Genomic DNA, 24,951 nt, shown 5'->3' on the forward strand with positions numbered 1-24,951 from the left:
GACCTGTGTAACCCATGTTCTTACCTGGCTGATTATCTGCAGCCAGCTCAAAAGGGGGTTATGATATAGAATTGGGGTGACATGGGGAAATAGCTGCCAATAAAAGCAAAGGTGTCCTCATTAATCTGTATTTCCCAAAGAGGGGCATAAAGCACCAGTCCCAACCTATCAAATCACTGAAGTTAGGCTGGGAAGGACTGGAGCAGGTCTGTGCAGTCTGTCAGTGAGGGGAGGCAGAGCTAAAGTGTACTTGGAGCATGTAGCAACAAGAGAATTCTTAAGTGTTTGGGATGAAAGCAGGTACATTTTAAATTTCCTTTCACGTGTGCTGCACTTCTCACCACACCACACCACACTATGGCTGCAGCTAGACAGCCGCTCCAGCTCAGAACTATTTAATTAAGACCTTCAGCTCCAAAGATTCCTCCTCCCCAAGCATGATTCAGGGTCTGCAAATACAAAACTCTCAAAGTGCTACCTTTGTAATTGGAGCCTCAGTTTCAGAGGGCTTGTCCAGCCATTTTAAAGGTATGTGTTGGGTGTCTACCTTGGTATTAGGTGTTGGATGAAATCCAGGCTGTGAACCATCACCCTGTAAACAGTCCTAACAGGAAGCAAGCCTGGTGCAGATTTATCCTCCCCCTGATCGGTGTTTACCTTCACTTGTAGGTGAAAAAGGCCGACAAGCCTTTGAGAAAATGGACAAGATTTGCTGCGAGTTGAGGGATGCGGTATGCCAAGAAGCTGAAATTGAAATCACGGTATTTTAACGCTAGTGAACTAGGAATAAATGCCGACTCGGAGGTACAAGCCAGATGTAGCTACCTGAAGACCTGCTTTTCCTGGTATATTTTCTTTTTACCTGTGACTGGTTTACTTATGAAGTGATAGGTATGTGGCAGAGCTCTCCCATTTGGGTGGCTAGGACCAAAAGCCAAAGTAAAAAGCAGACTTTCATGCTTTGTTCCTGCACCCATGTCAACAGATAGAGCCAGGCTTTTAAAACTTACCCAGAAAAGTACATGGGGGATGGTTAGGTGTTGAATGCAGGTCTCAGTCTGCAAGTCACCTGTATAAACAAAAATTGAAGGAACTTCCCTACACAAAGCCAGAGGAATCAGCCCAGGGGAGAGTTAGTGACAGGCTTGCATGGGTGGGTCAGTTGTGGCATGAGTCAGTGTTCTTAATGCACACAATTGCCCATACTAAAAATAAATGCCCTAACTGCTGGAGTATGACAGCCTGGAGACTGGTGAGGGGGAGGGTAAGGTAAATGGAGCATAACGAGCAGCACACATGCTGCTTGCTGCCAGAGCAGTACTTGTGAGTGGAGCTGAAGCTCAGTTTACAAGGTGTGTGACTTTCCAGTTGATGGCCAGGGGCTCCCAGTTGATGTCAGAGCCCAGCTCACACTCAGGAAGGGAGAACTCTTTTGTAGGAGCACAGGCTGCTTTGACAACATTACAGAGCAAGTGTTAAATGCTTATTTCACAGCAAGTACAGCGCCATTCAGCTCAGTACAGCTATACAGGCTTCTACTAAATTGACTTCTAAATCTAGTTTTTCTTTTGGTCCTTGGAATCTTTCCTGCCTTAGGGGATGACTGCTATAGACAACATTGGGATACGGTCACAGATAATGAAATGGTATTAGAAGCTAGCTATAGCACTCAGTACTATCAGAGGGAGCATGCGTTGACAGCAGCTGCCATGCACAGTAGGAGGAGAATCCAGCAACATCATTTCAGGGCTGTTATGCAATTTCTCGTAAAAATGTGAGAGTCCCAAAGCAAAGAGTTCATTGCTTTCAAAGCCATCATGAAAGAAAAATATGGTTGCACTCAAATTAGGCCTCACCTGTTCTAAGCAGGAACCATTTGAAATGTAAAAGTAAATTTGAGAACAGCACAAGCATTAAACAGATGAAAGTACTAGGGTTTTATGGCCTCAGTTTGTCAAAAATTTACAAATGCGTATATCTTTGTTTCAAATCGCATCTCTGAATGGTGCAGAACAGTGTTGTTGTGTAAGGACATCTCCTTGCACCAGCATCTAGAGTTAAATTTATACATTTTATTCATTTAATCTTAGGCCAGGAATTAAATAGGTACCCAATGACCTTAATTCACATTTAGGCCACTTAGGGAGAATGACTTCTGGTCTAATACTTGAAGTGTTTTGGCTTTTATGTATATATTATACAGTACTTTGTACTTTTCTATTCAGTATTTATTTCTGTGGTGGTTTACATACCATTTTCTAAAATGTTAATAAAAACATTTGAGGTAAAAGTGCTTGCGTTTCTGTTAAGTCTGTGGAACTGAAAGAAGCCTGGGTCAAATTTCTACCCTACCTCTTACAAGCTAAAAGATTGATGCTCTGGGAAGTGACAGCTCCAGGCAGCTTTGTTTAAATTCTAAAGGTGGATCAATCCTACCTAATTATAAAGTCCATGGAAGAGCTGAAGCCATCTGAAGTGGCAATATTTGTACTTGCTGTGATGGGATGAGAGGGGTATGGTCATCTGAAGTTTGCCTACAAACAACCTATACCCCTGCAAACATTAGCGTTTAGCCATCCCACAGTTGGAATAATTTTACAAAGTCTTAGTGTTTTACAGCTTTTTAATTTTGCATATCTTATCACCTGTTGAGCTGGCCCAAGTACTTAAAAAAATAAATAAATAAATAAATAAAAAAAATCAGCTGAACTTTAAATCAATACAACTGTGAGCAAACTCAGGAGGGGTGGGGAAGAGAGAGAGAGAGAGAGAGAGAGAGAGAGAGAGAGAGAGAGAGAGTATTTTTTTTAAACAGCTAGCTTGATCTGAAGGTAAGTTTTCTGTGATAATGGAAAGGTATAAAAGTTTTTCTATTACTGTAGGAGGGGGGAAGGGCGGAAGAAAGAAACATCAGCCTGAGATGAAGTCCTGGGTGATAAGCCAAAGGAACTGGGTTTGTTCCCAGCAACTGAGTTGAGAATCTGTATCTTCACAGTTATGATAAAAGAGGAAGAGGCAAGACATGCATGTACATTCTTTAAAAAAAGAACTTTATTGTTAACTAAAATGAGAACTGAAAACTTGTATGGGAAATTGAAAAACTGTACAATTTTACTATAACCTGTTGAGGTCTTTGCAGAGGCTTACACAAAAGACAAGATACCTGAAAGTGTATCGAAAACATGTAGCTTTTTTCTTTTTTTTTTGTTCTGTTTTTTATTTTTCTTAAAAAAGTTTATTCTATGGCAATCTGTAAAAAAGAAAGACCTGATGAGCACATATTTGCTTAAGGCATATAGCAGAGCAGCTCACTAACTTTCTAACAAGTTTAACATGGATATTTGTCCATTTTTCCAAGAACAGGTTAACCAATACACTCACTTTGAAATGCTATTGTATATACACACCCAAACTACTACATACATATACAGGACATCAAAAACAAAATGCTTACAGTTTAGCATTATAAACCTTATACACACCTCACAGGGCTTACAGGGCACTCCACTGTATGTTCCCGCTACAGTACAAGTCCTCTCGACTTGAAACAGGTGAAAGGCAAGCAGCAAAGTTAGCTGGCAGGAAGGGACGTATTAGCTAGAGCTGCTTTTTCTCTCTGTAGAGAGAGGTCTGTTTTCCTTTATGGAAAAGGTTGCAAGTACAGTACAATCAAGTTACCGTGGATCCTAAGGAGGGATGCTATGCTTGTTCATTAGCTCCCAGTTTAAAAAGTTTCCCCAAATGAGGGAGGAAATAGCTACTCAGTCACATTCTGAGTATGGGTCACCAATTATGTACTTCAGGAGTTTTGCTTTGTTTCCAGAGATCATGGAAAAAGTGGCCTGGCAAAAAGCACTCAAATCTCACTGTCACCGGTGACCATTCCAGACTCAGGGTTTCCCTCAAGTGCAAATCTGAAGGCAGCACAGTAAGTCATATTCCCAAAGTGTTGAAATATCTGTTGCCAAAAAGTGACTAAAGGTGAGGTGTGAATATGGCTTGCTACACACTTTGGAATGTTTGTACTATACTTACTCAGCTGAAATGAACTATGCTAAACAACTGGGTTACACTGAGTACGTAGAAATCCCATAGAAAGTCATGCCAAATATTAGGCGAGTACAACGTTATCTGATAAATACCTAATCAATCTATCGCTGAATGAAGACACTTTCAGCAACACCCTTTGAACCACAGTCACTTAATGATCAGATCATGCAAATATACTTTGGGCACATCAGTAAGCAGAAATACAAGTTCTTTCACCTTTCAAGCACATAGTATTTAAATCGGGACACTAGAAGAAGACTTTACATGCATTCTAATACAAACGGGGTACAAATGGTGCCTTAATATTCTACCAGATGATGGAAAGAATGGGGACAAAGCAATCACATACTGTATCTTAAATACACAGATGATCCATTATTATATATTATACCATTTTCTATACTCATATCTTTCATGTTTCCAATATTACTAAATAATTGACTGCTTACAATATTCCTCCTTTCAAGTACTGGTCTGACCAACAGTCTTGCAGGCAAATGTTAATTTCCCAGTACTACCTGAGGATTTATTATTGAACTTTTGAGAAGCCCTTGATGCAAGCTTAACATTAAAAAAAAAAAACAACTCCAAACCCAAACTAAATAAAAATACCCCCCCCCCTCCCCAAGTCAACACCTTGTTCATTTAAGTTAAGAACTAGTGTGACAGACAGCCTTGCAAAAATAAATATGGAGTGAAGACTGTTACACAAGTTACTCCATAAAGGGATTTTCACTGAGTGGTGAATAAGTGCTATACCTCTAGAAGGCATGTAAAAAAAAAAAGAGTTCTAATTGGTAATACTGTTGCAGATCAGTCCTCATTGATTAGTTATAACCACTACAGTTTAGGTAGTGAATTTGCTCCTAATACCTGCCCCATGAGCAAAGTTTTCTATTTTTTTTGTTGTTGCTGTTCTTGCGTAGTAATTTGGTACTCATGAAAGGAAGGGACTGACAGGACCGACTAAGCAGGTTTAGTGCAATGCGAGCTTTCAGTCACAGCTCTGCTTCTGCACTCCCCTCTTCCCCTAAATCTTGACTGACAAACCCTCTATACTATTCAAACCCTGGGCTTCTCTGGAGTTGGAGCCACCAATTGAGCCAAACTGTCAATCACTTTTGGTGGGGTACAGTATGAATGGGGACAAAGCCACCAGTCTCTCCACTCACCGGACTCTAGCTAAAATAACTCCCCCTTCCCGCCACCTCCGCAGAGCTGCAAGACTTGTGTACTTTCACCTCTGCACCCCTACATACAGCATAACTTCAAGCCAATGCTAAAGCCAATATTGAAATCTTTGCTTTAAAAAAAAAAAAAGCCACACACAAATGCTTGCATCATAAGCCATCTGGTACATTCAGACCAACGCATTTGCTGTTGATCCTAAGGAAGCTGCCATGGCATTGACTGCTCTGGATTTATTGAAATGCTCTCAGTCATCGCTCATGTCACCCTTGAGTCACCGTGTCCTCACTCTCTCGCTGGTGCACAAAGCACACTACTTGCCAAGCAGATTTCGAGTGAAACTCCATTTTACATTCTAAATGGTGAGGTTTAAAAACTAGTCCTTTGACATGCCAACTGAACAGCTGCTGGATGCTGGTGGACATGGACGGCTTGGTTGAATTTCCTTTCCTGGTCCTCTCCCTCCCTGCCTCTTCCCCAAACCCAGAACACAAAAGGTAGAAACAACTTTACAGAAGATGGTACAATGTGAACAGGCAAACGTGCAAGTCAAGTGCAACAAAAGAATTGAGAGGAGTTAAAGTTATTATTATTATTTTTCTTTAAAAATAAGTCTGACACGTTGGGATACCCTGAGCAAATGCAGAAGCCTGTGTTTATCAACACACGTAAAAACGAGAAGCTATTTAAGAACAGTTATGCCAAAATGAAAGAGATCAATACCACAGGCACTGCCCACGACTCAGTCTTTAATAGATGAAGCAAGTCAAAAGAGAGCCCTCCCCCTTCCAAAAAAGTTTACATTCTTCAGACATGTGGGTTTTGTTTTTCCTTTTTTGGGAACTCAGTAATAATATAAATCACATATTTGGTTACAACACTTGGAGAGTACAAGCAAGTTTCACTTGTGCCTAGTTTTTTTCCTAAAATAACACAAAAAAAAAAAAGGAACTGGCTTTTAAAAAAGGCTAAAAACAACAATGTGTTGTAATTCTATTATTCCATTTTAAAAAAAAAAGAAAGAAAAAACAAGACTATTTGGCATTTTCTCTGCTTACTCCTGAAGATTTTAAGGCCCTGAGATTAGATAGAGTATTCTGTTCTTGGGACCACAGGGCTAAATTAAACCCTAGTGCATCAATTCTCCTTAAGCCCTAGCCAAAGTTCCAGCCTTTCAAACTAAGTTCTATTTCCATCGAGACAAGGCTCAGATGCCTCAATTAGCGCTCTCAGATAGAAGCGGATTACAAGCCAGTCAAAACAATGGTGTTCACACACACAATCCTGCTGGCACATCCATCAGTGAAACCATACCCGGTAGCAGAGGTAAGCTCCTGCTGTGAGGACAGTGAACATGCAGATATTCACTAGAAATGGCTTCCAAGTTGTCATCATGTTCTCATCCTCCTCTTCTATGTTTTCCAAAGTCATCGGCTCTTCGTTGCAATTTGAGAGAGACAGGTGGTCACCAACAGTTCTCCTCCGAAGTTCAGTGTCTTGACTAGTGCTGAGGGACGAAATAAAGACACTGAGTATGGGATTTAAGGGAGAATGTGGGTTGATGCTGCCCCATTCATTCAGACCCCCCATAGAAACTTAGACCTCCTGGTAAAAAGTGCTGTGTAAGAATTGATGTTCAAAATGTGTTGTTAAAAAAAGGGACAAATACAGGCTTTCAATTATACATTGCATCTGACACCAACTGGCAACAACCAGGGTAGTAAATACATTGGACCAAGTGTCTTATCTCTGATGGAACCAACCCATCCTGTTCAGCCCAGGAGCAGGATTACCCAAGGCGTGGAAGTGAGCACGCTCAGAACTCTTCTGCGCAAGGGGAAGGGGAGGAACAATCATGGGGTAAAGGCATAAAATGGCACCAAGAGGCTGCATCTGCTACCTGTGCAATTATCAGAGCAGCAATTGCAGTCCTACAGACATCAAACTGAAGTTGAGGGAACCTTGCCTGGTACAACTTTAAAATTTGGTCTCCTTTTTCACATGCATTAAAATAAGTTACGTCATCATTACTTACTATTTTTTCCTACAACCTTAATTTCTTTGCATACAGGAAGGCACACAAACCCAAGTTCTTTGAAAAATTAATATCATTCTGAACATGAATATCATTGTGTGGCATTTGGAAACCTGAGTGTTACAATCCAAGTAGTCTGAGCACATACAATTTTTCAAAGGCTAATCTTAGCCATATTCAGCCAGATTTTTGCAAGGAGGATAAAAAGGCGCAGTCCTAGCCAGATATCAACCTGTACTCCAAAGCAAAGGTGTCCAATCTGTGTGCACTGTTGGCAAAACATTCTCCCCCCCCTCCAGTTTCAGTCTCAGATATGGCTGAATCAGTTTGGTTGAAACTTTCTAAAAAACGGTTCCAGGTCACATGTCTGTTGGAGGCCAAATTTTCAGAACAAGAGTTAAAGTTTGGCAAAGTTGCAACTGAAAAAAAGACTGACTCACAATAGTAGCTTTTAACTGCCTTGACGAGCAGTGCAACCAGCCTCATCTATAATAGTGGAAGAGACCAGTCATAACCAGAACGAAAGACTGATCTTGAGGTGAAAGTCCTGGATGGGGGTCTCAGGCTGCAAGTCTTAGCCTTTCTAGATTTTGTACAATCCAAACAAGTCAGTCTCTGCATCTCAGTTCCCCATCTGCAAAATGCTGTCAATATATCCTTTGTCCTGTATACCAAGGTTCAAGTGTAAGAGCCATCTCCGGGTCTGATGAGCTTATCTACAGAGAACTGGGCAAAGAGTTTGTCGAGCCCCCAAGGTCTGGAACAGCCTGCCACCGGAGGTTGTTCAAGCGCCTTCATTGAACACCTTCAAGATGAAACTGGATGCTTATCTTGCTGGGATCCTATGACCCCAGCTGACGTCCTGCCCTTTGGGCGGGGGGCTGGACTCGATGATCTTCCGAGGTCCCTTCCAGCCCTAATGTCTATGAAATCTATGAAGTGATTTATTTACTGAAAAACCATTCCAGAGAACTGATGAGAAGGTAAAAGCGACTGGGTGGATTCATTCTCCCATTTCAGCTCTGAGCTCAGTAAAGAGGGCACTGAAATCTGGATCTTCCATATCCCAGGGGAGTGTCTTAATCCTGGACCTACAAGACTGTTGGGCAGAGAGGGACAGCAGCACCCCTCCTCATGAATGTGCCTGGGCATTCCTGACTCTAGCTTCCATCCCAAAACTTTTTTCTCCATAGAAAAAAGTGCTTGGAGACAGAACATTACTTAACCCACATTGAATGATTTCTGATTTGCCAAAGAAGCCATAAAAATACTCTCCTTTCAGCTTGACTCAATTAAATACCCCCTCCCCCAACTTCTCTCGGTTCAATCAAACTGAAGTCATATTATTTGCCTGGCTCTGGACTGCCAAAACCAAGGGGGCCTGACCAAAGTTGAGGCTTCTAGTCATGACTGCAATATTTAAGAGTATGTGTACGTAGGGAGGAGATGCGGGACAGATGTAGTTAGAGCCAACTGACAGAAAAAAAACTAAAAAAAAAAATCTCTTGAACTTTGTGAAACTAGAGGCTGGTATTTCCAGCATTGCCTTGGGAGCTTTGAGATGTCTAGGAACTGATCCTTTATCTCTACTGCTTCAGAGAGGAAACTTGAACTTACCCCTTGACTATGGCCACTTACAGCAGCCCCTGATCCCTTAGTCCCCGACTGGGTTTTCTGACTACCCTGGACAAGACCGACAGGGGCATGTTACTATTCAGTCCACTAAAGAACAAGGAAATGTTCATTCCAGCAGATTCTACCTCGTATCATGCAAGATGTTTCTACATGATATGTATGAAACAGTAGTGACATCTAGTGGCTAAGCACATGAGCACCTCTGGGTTCTCCACCCTCATGATTTCTGTGTTACACTCTCCATTTTTGCAAGTTTATAGTCTGAACATTTTAGTCTGGAATGAAAAGCAGAATCATAGGGTTGGACAGGCTCTGGGGGAAGTCACCTGTTTCATCCCTCTGTACAAATGCAAATGTGCCATTCCTGAGCCAGCCTAGGAAGATGCTTACCAGCCTCCTCTTGAAAACCTCCAATGAAGGAGATTCTGCAGCTTCCCTATAGATAGCTTTTTCCTGGCAGGAAGAACAGTAAGATAATGGATGTATTTTTGAAGGAAGTCTAATCTAAATCTGCTTTGCTGAAGTTTAAGTCCATTGCTTTGTGCCCTGCCCTCTTCAGCAGAAAACAGTTGTTCTCCCTCTTCTTTATGGCAGCCTCCTTTTCTCCAAACTAAACTTGCCTGGTTTCCTCCATCTTTCTTTACTATTCACCAACATCCTTCTTCAAATGTAGGGCCCAGAATGGTACACAACACCCCAGCTGACCTAGCCAGGGCTGAGCCAGTGGTACTATCACCTCCTGCGTTTCATGCTCTATGTCTTTTAAAGGCAGCCCCAAACTACATTTGCTTTTTCCACAATAGCATCAGAATAAATTCTCTTCCAGAGATTCCCAATCATTGGATCAAATAAAACTGATTAGACGTATAGCAAAAAACAAAAGTTCCCCCGCATGAAAAACTCGGGAAGGCAAGACAAAGATGGAGTTCATCCATCTGTTAAAGGAAGTGGTGGGTACATATTTTGGAAAACTTTTGAGAAGTAGCTCCCATGCTGGGCATTACAATTATGACCGAACTGTAGGAAGTAGCAAAATATTTTAAATTTCACTAATCTCAAAAAGAAGTCTACCTAATAAACAGGTAGTCTAGCTACAGAAGTCTAAGATTACGCTCCATGTGGCTTAAACAAACATCTTAATATTGCAAGACATTTGCAAGATGTGTTTAGACTACTAGATTCTTGCACTCCTTTGTGTTTGAGATTAGCTGGTTTGGCTTTTATAGCTGCAGAGCTGACAATACCCCTAGCTTGCGGGAAAGCTCCTCTAACCATCCCAGCACTTACTTCCACAAGAGGCTGAACTATTTTGTCATTGTGCCCCTCATCTTTCATCTCATTCTAGCAAGAGAAATCAGGTGGGTCCTGCTGTCTTTTTTCTTTCTACCAAAGGTCCACATGCTGTTTTGGGTGAGAGAGAGAAAGCACATTGTAGACTTATTTTATAAAGAGTCTTGTTATATTGCAGTATCAAGGTTCTCTCAAAAGGTGTTTACCTAGAACACGTGGGTGGTACAAGTGGCAACTTTCTACATATTCTACATCTGCAAGTCTATCATTCAGGTTTTTCAAAACAGATGAAAAGTCCAAGCCAGACCACTAAACTGACTTACCTGTCTGTGTCCAGCTTTACAGATGAGCAAGCTCTGCCATCAGGAACCATCTCTTCTACAGTGCTGGTCATACATCTGACCTCTTCCTCTACCACCTGATGCTTAGGGAAGAACTCTGTGTGTTCATGCATCCTTCCATTGTGCATCTCTGAGGTTCGCTTTGGTGGCCTGGGTGGTGGAGGAGTATGTTCTGGTGGTGGATCCAGGTCTTCATTGGAGAGTTCTTTCCACTGTTCCTTCATAGGAGAAGTGGCTTATTAATCTTTGCTGTATTAAGTCCTTCTATGGAAGTTATTGTCATTGACATGAATGTGTCAGAGGTTTTCTACACTGGTCATTATTTTACTTTCAGTATCACTGTATAGATGTACTCAAAAAGCCACACAAAAAAGCAGCCCAAGCCCAAACCACATGCAGTGCGCCCAAGAGCCTGGCCACACATATGGGAGACATTAGCTGTAAAAGCTGGCCATTTTAATTTGGCACTTTACCCATGTGAAACTCTCAAAACAGCACAGAGTGGGATTCATGTTACTGGAGTTTTGCTTACAAATAACAAAACTTGTATGCTTTAAAGCACTCAAATGCTGGAACTATAGCAGGTTAGAGAATTGCTATCCAGCCACAATGGATGATGTTACAAGACAACAGCATGAGGCTAACATGGCTAGGCCAATGTTCCAGCTCTCAGATGCAGCTAATTTTCCACTGAACAGCACCTATTCCAAGTTGTCTGCAGCAACCTGAACACACCAGTGCAGGTAAAGAATGTATCCAAGCCAGAAGAACAATGCTCCATTGAAGACTTTATTGTATGATGGTCATAAGGACAGTACTGACCGGTTTGTGCTGAGACGCACAAAATGCTTAGGTTTTAGATCTAATTCAACTATGCAAGAACTGATTATGAAAACAATATAGGACTCACCTGCACTGAAGCATCTCCCATAATGAATTTTGCTCCTTCAATAACAGCTAAGTAAGAGAAACGGAGTTGATCTGCTGTCTGTATGAGCCCCATTCTGTACTTTCTCATTTCTAACAGAACCTGCTTAATGTCCACAGAAGAAGGATCTTTCCTCTTGTCCATCTAAAAGGAAAAGATTTGAAACTTGCTTTACTAATACGCACTCTAACCAGTTTCAAACACAGCGACTCTTTTGTCAACTGGATTTCAAAAAAGCGTCCCCCGATTAAAGACATAGTAACAAAAAACTAGCACATGCCTTCAGCCTCGTTCATGCAAGGAATGTGTGGGATGTCCAAGGCTTTGTCCTTGCTGCTAAATAAAGAGTTAAAAAAAAATCTACAAGGTAACCAGCACACAAAGGCCAGGTACAGACATTATGCTTTTACTGGTATAAAAGCGATTGAAAACCAGCCTATACCTGAAACAGACTTGTTTTGTGCGCCAAACTTTTGTTCTATACTCACAGACTGGTTTAAAAGTGGCAGAACCTAATCTAAGGTTTGTGCCCCCCACCAAAAGGCGTTATGTGGCATCTATTTGCTACCAAATCTAAACTACACCATTTCCAGAAAGCCATGTACCTTGGACTGACTCTACCCCAGACTTTTTGAATGTCTGTACCTAGCCAAAAGTAAAGACTCTGACAAAACAGGACCGCTCTGGTTTTATGGAGGTCAGCATGCTACTTCTAGTCCCATAGTTAACGGTCAAGTTTACCCCCAGGTAAAACTAATATTTCATCTTTACTGTACCCTTGTTGCAGGATAGCTCAGTGTTGTTCCCTCAGAGATGAACACACTCTCTCTTAGCAGCAAAGACAAGGCCCAACTTTTTCAGGTCACTAAAGTAGAATCTGACTTTTTTTCCTTCATTCTCACAATGGAAAGAAAATAGCAAGTAAATTATAAAAATGAGAATGAGACATGTCTAGGAACAAATGTTATGGCTCATTCTCACAGACAGCAAATACACCATTGTCAGAAAAATGAGACAGAAAATGCCTCTATCTTCATTTGAAGGAAGTGATTCTTACCAAAAGAAGACATGTATCAACCAAACAAAAAGTTCCTGATCTCCCAATTCCTGCACTACAGTGCACCACAACAGGTCCATGCTCCAAGCTGAGTGATCCAGACTCTCTCACTTTGAACAGGAAATTAAGGAATGAGGCAGGAGACTCTGGAACTCCAAAGTCAGGCCATGTTGTATAATGAAAGTGCAGAATTTCTCTCGTTTCTTGTGTCTGTAAAAGACAACAGTGCCAGGCTATGAGACTCTCTAAAGAAAAATTCAAAAAAGTTGATTTAAGCACAGCTGCTACCTGCAACACACTAATCAGGAGAAGAATATCACTCATCACCTACTCGTGTTCCTTGTTAGGAACACGTGTTTAACAAGGCAGTCTACATTTGCTTGCTTTTAAATAAAACTTCCACATTGGTAAACTGTTTCCACGCAGTTCAACATTAGCTGGGGGGGCCAGGAATGGCATCATAAACATATTCTATGATTCCTGGAGAAGCTTATGGCAATGACTTCCTCTTTCAATCTTACCTTGAAAACTGTTCACTTCAAATTTTATGATGGATTAAATCCTATAGCTCTCTCTTGCTTCATTACAGCAAGCTTCCAGTCTCCATTCATAAGATAGTGAGCAGGAATTCTTGCTGGCTGCTTTTAAATTGCAATCCTTTCCTTTAATTCAATCTACCTTCCTATGAAATCTTCCCAGTCTGCATTTAAGAGTGGCTGTACCCAATTTTAAAGCACTAGATGCCTATAAAGCATCATGAACAACTATATAATCGTGTGATGGTCTTCTACAATATCCGGATTTTTTTTAATGTTTTGCACAGAGTTTAGTACCGAGTTCTGAAATGTGTAGCATGAATTAAGATACTGTTGAGTTTATTTAGTGTCATGAATAATTAAATACATCGATCTGTTGGAGTTTCATTTCCCCAACACTGAAATGATATGCTGGACAAAAAAAAAGAAAAAAAAGAAAAAAAAGGGTTGCCTGCTCGCACAGGTTTGTTTACTCAAGTCTAGAGCAGAGTTCACCAGCATTCAGGAACCAGAGCACAGAACACATGGAGAACCACCCTAGAGCCTCCCAGGCGTGTACCCGTTGCAACCTCTTAGTGCACAAGACCTTTACAAGTTGGAGCAGCAAATGAAGCTCAGTGAAGAGGAACAAGGAGGCTGCTGTTTGGCTGGTAAAGCGTCCTGTACTTACTGTAAGGTTTTCTAATTCTAGCTGTCGTACTGTGTAATATGATTTTATATCTTCAGAGATCAAAGTTAACTTCAAGTTTGTGTCTTCAAAAAGCATTTCTTTCTCCTCTTTTTGTGGCCAGTATTGTGCGCATTTTACCTAAAACAGCAAGTAAAAGACTGTTGAGCAGAAGTCCCCTGGATCAATGTTCAAGGTTAGAAACAGGAATGTGAAACAGAACAGAAATGTTTGCAAAAAACATGCAGTACTGAGAAGGGCTAGTTCTCACAGGAAAGAACCTCACTCCCAACACATTCTGGACCTGCTCCCTCAGCTCAGCTTTCAATTGTTGGCCCCCCGTTGTACCTGGGAAACCCCCAGGACACAATGACTGATGGGTTCTTCTTCCCAGGTAGGACTAATGGGAAGGGAGTACCTCAGTATTTATTTGGTCCTGGATCAAGCTATTACCCAGAATTACCCCCCAAAAAAATCAAGATTTTAACCAGCATCACTTGCAAGCAATGGGGCTGGAAAGTGCAATTGGACTAAACATCAAGGGATGAGATTTGCACAGAGAAAGGGGTTAAAAAAAAAAATCTAAAAAGATATATCTCTAAAACTGCATGAAAGCTTATTCATGGCATCCGTAATGCTCTACATCAAGGGTTTTCAACCTTTCTTAACAAATGTAACCCTTCTCTCTCGAAGTTCCAGCTCAGGTATCCCTTTGTATTTTTTTTTTTCTTGTTTTTAAGGGGAGGGGGCAAATAGAGGCCTCTGCGGTGAAGGAGGGAGTGGGACTGCACAGCTGGGGCAGTGTGGGATGGAGCTGCAAGTGGCTTGTCTGGGGGGCACGGGGAAGGGGTGGTAGCTCCCACCAGCGCACATACCCTGGGAGGGCATGGGGGTGTGTCCCCCTGGATCTGTGTGCAGGGCAAGGGCAGGGTGGCCTGGCAGTGGGGGAGGGAGTGGGACTGGGGTGGGGGCTGCCCAGCTGGGGTGAGGCACAGGACTGAGCCATGCAGGGGGCAGCTACGTGCACCCCCTAGGAAGGCATGTGGGGGAGGGCGAGTTGCTGCTGTAGGCTGGGGCCAGTGCTGAACTGTTTCAGGCAGAGGCTGGGCCAAACAGCAGCAGCACTGGACCGGGGCGGGGGGGGGGGGGGGGGGGGTGCTACAAATTCTGGAGTGGCTGCAGCCCCCCTGTAGCTCCCTCCCAGTGCTGCCAACGCCACTCATCCCGAGCACAGCCCAACCTGGCCCAGCACCTGCCGGGAAAACCCAGCATAGCCCCAGCCAGCAGTGGCATCCTGCCCTGCCCAGATCAGGGGGCACATGCCCCGTCCTCCTGGATGAGCAGCGGTTCTGCCCCGGCTCCTGCCACTCTGTGCCCCCAAATCTGTGTGCGAGGCAGAATGGGGTGGGCCGGGCTGCACTGCAGCTGTGGCCAGCACTGGGCTGTTCCCAGTGGAGGCTGGGCCAGGCTGTGCTAGGGACAGGTGGCAGTAGCACAAACAGGGCTATGAGGGGAGGGAGGGAACTATGGCAAATCGAGGTGGCCCCTCCTGTAGCCCCCTCTCAATGCTGCCACCACCCACACACAGCCCAACTCCCGCTGGGAAGAGCTTGGCACAGGCCTGGCCCCAGCATCCCACCCTGCCCCATGCAGATCCTGGGGCACACGCCCCCCCTGCCCCATGCCATCCTCGGGTGCATGCAGCAGTGGGAGCTGCCCTTTGTGCAGCTCAGTCTGGTGCTCCGCCCCAGGTGGGCAGCCCCTGCCCCAGCCTCACTCCCTCCCCCATGGCTGGGGCCTAAATCTGCTCCCTCCTCCGGCTCTTTCCCTCACAACATACTTACCAACCAGACCCAGCTGCTCTCCTGTTCGCCTGTGTGCTGTGCTGCAGCTGTGTGCATACACACAGCATTTATTGGCCACATTAGGTCTAAGTACCCCCTACGATCTTTTTAAAGTACCCCTAGGGGTACACATAGCCCTAGTTGACAGCTCTACATCTACAACGTTAAATTTATACAGACATAAAAAAAGACTACTGTATTCAGTCGACTATCACACAAATAAAAATAGCTATGAGATCATTGTGATTACATATGGCATAGCTTAAACGTTAACATTTTAATCCATCTAAAAAACAGATTCTGCACACATTCCTGTTACCTAATTTCTGACTGTACATAGTAATTTTCTCAGTAATAATTTTCTAGGAAACCAAAGTTCTGTAGCAATCGTATTTACACGTTAGAAGCTTAAATGAGTCAGTCAAATACACAACTAGCGTGCTTTTAGCTCAGCAGAAAAGGGGAATGAAACTACAGGATCTTGTTTAGCAATAAATACAAGAAAGCCTGCAACCATGTTTATTAGGACCAATGCATGTCTATGGATTTTATGAAAGTTGACAACTGCACTGCTGCTTCTCAGAATCAGACACAGCTCCCCTGAAGCAGGATTATGAGCTGTGCTCATTCCAAACCCATGCTTGCAGAGGAATGGGTTGCTGCGTGTAGCTAACGTGCCTTATATACATAAATAAAGGCACCTTCCCTTGAAAACAGAACACTGAAAAGAAAGGGAAGCTAACGGAAATTTGTGTTGATTAAGAATAAGTTATACAGTGAAAAGGTAAAGTGATGGAGAGCTGTCCCATCCATAATGGGACGTGTGATAGAAGAGGGAGGGACTTTAACCTTTAAGAAAAGTTGCTTTTTTTTTTATTATTATTATTATTATTATTATTATTATTATTATTATTAAACAGACACCATTTTTATTCACAGACCCTGAAAGTATCTCACATTTTTTGTCAGGTTTAAAGATACACCTTCATTGCTTCCAACTCTTGATCAATCCTGAGCAAGAGGATACAGTTTGAGGTAACAAGAAACCTTATATAACAACATTTAGTATTGTAATCCTCTACAATTTCTGCATTGAAGCCTTCAAGGGGACAGTTAGTTTTATACTGAATTTCTGCACCAAACAGCTCTGCAAACATTTAGCCCAGTCCTACTGCAACCTCCAGCCCCTCTTTTCCTCCCCACTGCTGTTTGTTGAGAAGCTTTCACAATTAGTCAAGGGATCTTGATAATTCTTCACTTTTTGATCAAGATTACTGGCAATGGAGAGAAGAGTGCAGGAGTGGTTGGAAAGAGCAGCATGATTAAAAACAGTGACTATATATTGCTTTTCAAGGTATGTTTTACTAGTTTTACATTACTGAAGAAAATGAAAGACAAAAATCAATTAAGAGCTAAATCAGAACCCAGCTCACTGCACATGGGTGTTCAAGGCACTTGGGAATTCTTGCCTGGACATGCATCATATAACCCACTTATCCACCTCTGAAGTGGAAAGGAAAGTGACAACATGCAGCTTTATCAGATTTTGGTTACTTCTGTATCCAAACTGTTCAAAATGTAGTAAAAAAAAAAAAAAAAGTCACCAGGCATATGTATGATCACAGGATGGAGCTTCCAGTAAGAGGCACAGTTATGGCAGGAAGACATGGTCATCTCGAGGGGAATTTAAGAATGTAGGGAGAGAGAAAAAAAAAAGGGCAGTATGCTATCCATTAAAAAAAATAAAAAATAAAATAGTGGACAGTGATACTGGTCTGCTTTGTAAACTGATCAGAAGTACTCTACAAGGCAGTATAAAGCACCTCCCTTACATCATTCTGGCAGCATAAAAGGAACCTTTGACGGGTACAAAGTGCATCTACAGCTATTTTAAAGTCCCTTGATTATGCCAGTAGAAAGGGCCTAATTACAAGCGAGAATCAGGGGCAAAGTCCCATCCACTGGCAATGAGGAACTGCAGCCATGTGTCTAGATTACCAGGGTTGATTCAGGAGTGAAACCACATTTGTTTATGTATAGGTGATCATACCAGTTTCAGTCCTCAGCTCAGCTCAGGTCATAAGAAATCAGGACCTCCTATTCCAAACTTGGCAACTCTCTCACTTCCAAGTTAATCAACACCTGTTGGCAGGTATCTAACTTCCAAATCCTAGTCATGCGTTGTTGGATAAAGTTCTATACATGCCACAGGCGCCGACTTATTTTTGCCAAGAGAGGACTAAGCTGATGGACATGTGCCCCCGCCACACCCACACTGTGAGGGGAACAGGGTGGGGGTGTGGGGAACATGTGGGGGGGGGGGGGCAGAAGAGGCACAGGCGATGCGGTGGGGGTTGGGGAAGACATCCTTCCTGAGATTTCTGCACCCACAGCAAAGCACGGGGCTGCAGCTGGGCCAGACCAGCTACAGGCAGGATCCACCTCGGTAGCCAGGTGGGGGGGAACCTGGCGCAGGAGGGAGCATCAAGGCAAGATAAGCCTGCCCAGGAGCTGGGCACAACTCCATGGCCACCATGCCTCACCTTGGTGGCCATGGAAGTATAGCATTCCCACTTGCACCAGGTCCTGCCTGCTAGGCCGTGGAGGCAGTTCCTGCCTGGAACTGGATGCAGATCTTGGGGGGGCACATGCCCTCCCACCATGTTGCCCTGGCCCCCCCTCTGCCCCATTGCCTGGCTCCCCCCATAGACTTACCTGGAGGGAGCTGCTCTTCACCACTGCTTGGCTGCCACATGCATGTGCACATACAGATTCACATGGCGCCCCCTGCCTCTGATGGCCCTCCCCACTCCCAAGCAGCACCTTGCAGGCTGGAACTCTCCGTTAAAGGAGAAAACCCACATTTTTCTGCAGTGAATGGAAAACCTGGATCTCTGGCCTCAGTCACTGTTCCTAAGAAACATCATATATTTTTCCTCAAGTTTGGGTTTTGACAACTCTTCCCAATGGGGACCAGGGCCCCCCACATACTCTGAGCCTATGATACGTACATTAAACCCCCCCCATGACACCATGTTTGTTTTTACATATGTATATACATGGTCATCCCACACCTCTGCCTATACCCGAAAGAACCCTAAGTACTTACTGATCCCTTTTCCATCACTCTGTTCAGCATGACAACACCACGGCTTTTCTGTTCCCAAACCATCTCCCAAAAGTGACCACAAGTATTTGGCAGAGGACCCTGCAAGAAAGAAATCTTCAGATGTAAGCACCAGTTTCTGCAGAAAGTTCTGAGCACTGTGCCCCAGTAAATATTACCTCATTGCATTGCCTAACAATGACAACAAGCAACTTCTCATTTTAAGAATGTGAAATGCAACTGAATAGCTTTAAGTTCCATTTTCTCACCAGCTTTAACTGTGGTAAATCTGGTTCCCACATAAAACAGGAAGAGAGAAAAGTGGTTGTATTTGCAAGAAGAGAATTGGGAGAGAGAATGCTGAGAGAACTTCTTCAGGAAAGATGTACTAAGACTCTAGTGAGGAAATAATCCTGCTCAAACACTTGCTTAAGCCCCATTGACCAGGCAAGTGTTTTACAGAATTGGGCTGGGTAGGTGTGCAGGTGAAGAACTTGCTAGTAATGACTCTTGAAAGTTACTGCCTCAAGTCTAGTGTAAGAGTTATTCAAAAGAACAGAAGGATAATTTTGGATTGCTGGAAGGCTACACAAAAGTTACTTCCTGAATACTATTCTATGGACAGTCAAAAGGGAAGTCCCTCTTCTGTAGAGCCCAAAGCTTTCTACACAAGCAGCATATTTTCTTGTGGTTAATATTGCCCTCCATCCCAAAATTAATGGATCTATGCAGTATGGAAGACATGAAAACACTGCCATGCACAGACCCCAGATTCCCTTGATAACCTAGACTAGCAATCGTGCAGCTCTGATTTCCAGCACACCTCACACAGCTCAAAGAAATGAATGCAACTTGAGTCTTGGAAAGAATGACAGGGGTTGACACTGACATTTTGTCCATTTGACTGCATTATGGTTTAGACAACTATTCTACTAATGATTCTCAGTCCTATGATCTTCATAACCTTGGAGTAATAAAATGGAATTGAGCAGTGTATTCTCTTTCCCTAGGGGCACACGGTACGGAAGATCCCAGTTAACTAGAAGTTCCCTAAAATTCTTGGCCCGCTTCTTCCTTCCCATTTCCAGAAAATAAACATTAATCTGTGGTGCAGAACTCTTGACTTGCTAAGAAAACAACACCCATTTCAGTTCATCTTTATTTAGTTAAAACAGGAGAAAGAAAAAAAATGTACATACACTCACTCGTTATCCCAAAGAAAATGAAACATAAGTTTAATTATATAAACAACATTAAAAGCAAACAGTTTCTGGCACAGTTGCTAACTTAGATTAACATGTTATGGTAAACAGACATATTTAAAATTTGTTACATAATTAGCTATGGAAGTTAGAGAAAGAAAATCTAAATATTTGTGTTATAGTTATTTATTTTTTAAACTTCCTCCCCTCCCTGTTTTGAAGGTCTTAAACGAAATGTGTAAGAGAAGCAGCCTAGTCTGACCTCAAGAAAGTAAAAAGCAGGGAGGAATCTAAACTCCACATTGGAGAAGCAGCATGGGGAGCAAACTATAAACTTAAAATCTCAGTCAGGTGCTTCAGTACGGTACAGCTCCTCACTATCTGAAAGCTTTAGGAAGCTTACTTCATCAGAGGCACGTGCACTGCTTTTTGAGGACTGAGCGTTTTCATGTCCTTAAAACATGACTATATTTTATAACGATGGGTATACATTTGACAAAAAGAAAATCCTTAGTATATTTTTGTTTATACAATTTCAGTCCTATTTAAATTAATACAATCAGACCCTGCTTAAGATCAGTTATGTTTACTCTTCCAAATAGATTTCCAAATCCTTGGTATTCAGACTTGCATTTCTTTTGGGGTGTGTAAAGCTGTCTCTGCAAGTCGAATTCATCCCTATACGGGCAGCCAGCATTTCCACTAGGATTCTAGGAGGTCGCAAGGTGCACAGGCCTAAGGGCTAGTTCTCTGCACAGGGCAAATTTCATCCATCTGCATAATTCCATACAGTCCCAACATGCACAGCAGTATTTAGCACACCAGCTGCTTCAACTAAATTGGGAACTCAGATGGTATAACACGGATGTTGCCTTGAACCAGCTACTACGTACTCCCTCAACTATAAGTTCTGGAGGGAGGACTGAAGATGGATTGCACTACAGGCAGGAAGTCCCTCAATATACTGTTCATTAACCTGTATCATGTCATTAGTGAAGCGTGCATTTAAAAAGAGAAAATAAGAAGCTAGTTGTGTATGTGCAATGTGGTTTCACACGTTACAAAAACAAGATTATAATTAAAAACAGAACCCACTGCATGTACCCCTTAATATTTCTTATAAACTTAACTTGCATGCTCCTTTGCAGGGTACCTGAATATGCTAACTACATAACCTTAACGCCAGGCACTTTAGTTTAATAGAATAAAAGCAAGATTTGATTTGTTTTTAAAAATGTTTGCTTTAAAACATTTTAAACCAAAAGTGATTTTCCTACTATAGGCAGGGCCATCCTGGGGGTGGGGCATGAATCGGGGCGACTGCCCCAGGCCCCACAGAGCTGGGCTGGCTTCACATCTGGCCGCTCGCTCGCCCCCACCCCCGCCACATCCAGGCCTCGCACAGGCTGATTTGCCCCAGACCCCACACCCTGCCACAGTAACCTCCAACTATAAGTGTACCTAAGAAGATCCATATACAATACAAGTGGGCCTCCCTAGAGCCAAAAAGTAACCTCTGGGGATGCTTGTTTGAGAAAGAACAAAGATTTTATTGGTTTTAAAGCCCCCTCCCCTCCTCAATTACCTGGGTAAGGATGTAGCTCCTTTGGGCCTCTTCCATTTTTATCAAACTGGCATTGATATAATCATTGTCACCTTGGTGTAGTTTAATTCGACTGTGATCAACTGTAGAACAAGGAGAAAACACTAGTTAATGCCAGCCTAAACAAACACAAATTAGGATCTATTTCATCAAATAATAGGAACAAAATATTAAGACTTTCTAAAGAGAAATGAAATAGTAATGGAGTACTGCTCTGAAAAGTTCTTTTACATGCTCAATTTTTTCTCAGCTCAACTGTACTCAACACCTACTGCAGAGACCAAAAGAAAAGTACTGCAACAGGACTTGTGCTGCTCTTCAATACAAAAGTTTGCAACACTTAAGGAACCTTCATGGATAAGAATTTCCACATTTTTAGGAAAAAAACCAATTCCCTCTGAAGGGGAAACCAATCAATGTTACTAAGAAAAATAAAAGCTTAAAACTGATCAGTAAGCAAAGTTGTGTGCAGCAGTACAGTTTCCAGTGACTGTTCAGGAAGGCTCAACTGCTTTAGTTGCTGATCTAATGACATGCATTTTCCAGTATGTGGGAATATGGACCCATCATGAAAACCATCACTTCAGAAACTGAGGTCTCCTTCAACTGAAAGGCCAACTTCTCTGGCTGTACCTCTTTTCTCTTTTTCCTCTGCACACAGAGAAACATTCCATGCTAACTAGTAGCACATTATATAAAAAAAAAAAAAAAATATATATATATATATATATACACACACACACACACACACACACACACACAGCAATGGAGGGGACACTTAAATAGCAGCAAGTCTGTACTATTCTCAGTCTTCTTTATTACAAGGATTTGACAGTAAGACTACCAGCTTCCTGCAAAGGCTTCTACCCATGAATATTGTAATTATTCAGTATTGCTGCAGTGTAATCACGTGATAGACCACACAAAAATACAGCATTAACATAGCTAATGTTATTAGAGATGTTATAATGACAAGATTTCAGTCTCGGATATGCATCCGCTATTAAAAAAAAGAGAAAAGAAAATGGGAACATCCATCTAAATGCTTTTTATGTAGAAAAGAAATTCTATAAGGTTAGCAGTCTGTTTTGAATAATTGAGAAGAAAGGATTACTTACAGGGGCTGACATCTCTGTACCTGTTTCGGGTTTTGTTTCTGGGATGTTTGGCCACTTTACATGGAAAGTCACTGGCTTCATGCCTGATATCCTGCAACAAAGGAAATCAAGTATTTGAACATGACAGCAGTTTGCACAAAAAAACTTGCTCTTCAGTGGGGAAGAGCTGCATGGAGTTTTTTCTCTTCCTATTTGACACCTTGATAGGCTCGAGTGTTTTGGACAGCACGTGTTTTGAAGAAAGTAAATGAAGAATGTTTCTTAGAGATGATGGACACCAACCAATTACCGGATGTGTCAGTATGCCAGCAGATTTACATAAGCAGTCTCTGTTAAGTGTAAGGGCATTTGACATAAACCAGGGTCTCTACTCCAGACACTTCACCTGATGTTCAGATGTGTAGATGTACAGCATTACATAAACATTTCCACGTCTTCCCTCTCAACTCCACGTTAAAAAACAGAATTTATTAAGAAAGTCAGAAGTGGCTCTGTCCTTTAGTATCCTGTCCATAACCAATTCATATGCATGAGACAAAACCCCCAAAACCAAACTACTGCCCTCTTTGAACACAAATACAAACTTACAGAAATCAGAACTTGCACATGGTATAATACTATGCAAGTGTACAACCCTCATGATGGCTGGCACCAGGAACTTTAGGAGGCGAAATCATATGGTTATAGATTTGCTGAAGCAATGAATGAAAACTGCAGGATACACAGTCAAAGCAGATAGAGGGGAATTTGAACACAGTTAGGCTTAACTTAAAGGCAAACCAAAGAAATTAAGCAAGACATAAGGTTAAATTCACTTCCTCCCCAACAGGGACGAGTCTGAGCTATAATGACGTATGTCATTAAGTGAGGCTGAATTTGATGCTGAACAACATGCAAGCTCACATTAAATTCTTCTTTCTATACAGTCATAGTAGAGATTTAGGGCTAGCCCCTTAGCTGGTTTGAATTGGTGGAGCTCTCAGACTGCAGTAAAACTACACTAGTTGAGGATCTGGACCTTAGCACATACTTGTATCTGCAGAAGAAAGGGATGCAGGGCATACAGAGAAGTAGTAACCCACAGGAACATTTCTGTTTTAAGTGGTTTACCAAGCATGGGCATTTGATTCTTTTACTTATTTCTGCTCCATACATAGATGTTGCATATGTTGAGTGATGATTTCTATTTTACACATACTTACTCTAAGTTAGTACTATATTCTGAAATAGCTCCTTGCTGAACTAGGCCCTGACATCAGCTGCTAATCTTTTTATAAACACAACACATGGTCTCCGCTGATGGCGGAGAATGTGGTCTCATCTTCAGCAGTCTAACATCTTTGGAACATGAAGTCCCTGGAAAGGCAGCCTTAAACATATCATTGCTCATGAATTGGTCACCTTTGTATTTTAGCACACCCACAAGACGGATAGTACAAACAGACAAAATAGGAAATGAAAAAAGGGTTTTAGACCTTTTTGTAAGCTTTTACCCATGTTGTTAACAGAGCCTCCCTAATTCTTTTTATGCATAAAGAAACATTCAGTGTCCACACACCCTTCAAGATTTTTGCTTTAGATGTGGGATTGGACTGTGTTATTGGAAAGCAGTAAAGAATCCCATGACAGTCTCAGCCTCTTTCTAAGATGTCCTTAAAAAATTTAGTGGGGCAACAGAGAAGTAAAGGAATTCTGATGCCCAATGTGAAGAGTACAGGCACTCCTCAGGACCTCATGGCTGAAAGCAATCAAGGAGGCAAGGTATTTAGTACGTGTCAAAAACCAACTGCCTGTCTGCTTGGGGTAGACCAATATTTTGGTATCTAAAGACTAGAATTTTAAAGGTATTCAGATGGCTAAAGCTACCAATAGGTGCATAGTGGTCCTCCCTCCCAAGAAAACTTACGCACTACGCATCTTCACTTTTCTTTGAATTCCAAACCTGTGTCAAAACCCAAAGGGGCTGTGGGTGGTGCAGGTGCTAAGGCGCATAGTTGACAGCCTAGAGGTTGCAAGTGTGAGGCCACAGCAGGAGCACTTATGGCATGGCCCATCAGATTCAATGAATCTGCTAACTCTGCTACATACCTTGTCACAAAGACACAAAAAAGGAGAGGAAGTCAAAACCCAAGGCACTTCTGCAACTGGTTTCAATGAATCGACATTTGTCAAAATGTATTTTTCAACAAAATAATAATATAATGCTTAATAACCATTCTCCAACCATTTGGGTTGGTCTAATAAAAGATATCAAATTCACCCAAGGAACCTTGTCTGCCTATGTCCTTAGGCTAACACGGCTACAACCCAAACCCCTCTTTCAACAAAACACATTTTGTTGTAGCCAGGGT

General features: G+C 42.3%; 2 protein-coding genes across 9 annotated transcripts in view; one reads left to right on the forward strand and one right to left on the reverse strand.

Annotated features, from left to right (window-relative positions):
* RIPOR3 (RIPOR family member 3) overlaps positions 1-2,290 on the forward strand; it is a 74,195-nt gene extending 71,905 nt beyond the window's left edge. For all 7 annotated transcript variants that reach the window (XM_019484525.2, XM_006267410.4, XM_059733154.1 and 4 more), the window contains one exon: positions 670-2,290. In XM_019484525.2, coding sequence (XP_019340070.1) covers positions 670-770 — 101 coding nt within the window. In that variant the 3' untranslated portion in view covers positions 771-2,290. The remainder of the gene's footprint in view (positions 1-669) is intronic.
* Positions 2,291-3,029: 739 nt separating this feature from the next.
* Positions 3,030-24,951, reverse strand: part of PTPN1 (protein tyrosine phosphatase non-receptor type 1) — a 60,217-nt gene continuing 38,295 nt past the window's right edge. Inside the window, exons 2-10 of one of the 2 annotated variants that reach the window (XM_019484528.2) lie at positions 22,601-22,691; positions 21,465-21,565; positions 18,681-18,779; positions 13,731-13,868; positions 12,525-12,734; positions 11,450-11,611; positions 10,522-10,757; positions 10,196-10,309; positions 6,657-6,745 (exon numbers count right to left, since the gene is read on the reverse strand). In XM_019484528.2, the coding sequence (XP_019340073.1) occupies positions 10,240-10,309; positions 10,522-10,757; positions 11,450-11,611; positions 12,525-12,734; positions 13,731-13,868; positions 18,681-18,779; positions 21,465-21,565; positions 22,601-22,691 (1,107 nt within the window). In that variant the 3' untranslated portion in view covers positions 6,657-6,745; positions 10,196-10,239. Of the gene's footprint in view, positions 6,746-10,195; positions 10,310-10,521; positions 10,758-11,449; positions 11,612-12,524; positions 12,735-13,730; positions 13,869-18,680; positions 18,780-21,464; positions 21,566-22,600; positions 22,692-24,951 lie in introns of both variants that reach the window. The other variant, XM_006267413.4, reaches the window with a different exon arrangement.

The sequence above is a fragment of the Alligator mississippiensis genome, chromosome 9 (assembly GCF_030867095.1).
Source record: "Alligator mississippiensis isolate rAllMis1 chromosome 9, rAllMis1, whole genome shotgun sequence".
Lineage (NCBI taxonomy): Eukaryota > Metazoa > Chordata > Crocodylia > Alligatoridae > Alligator > Alligator mississippiensis.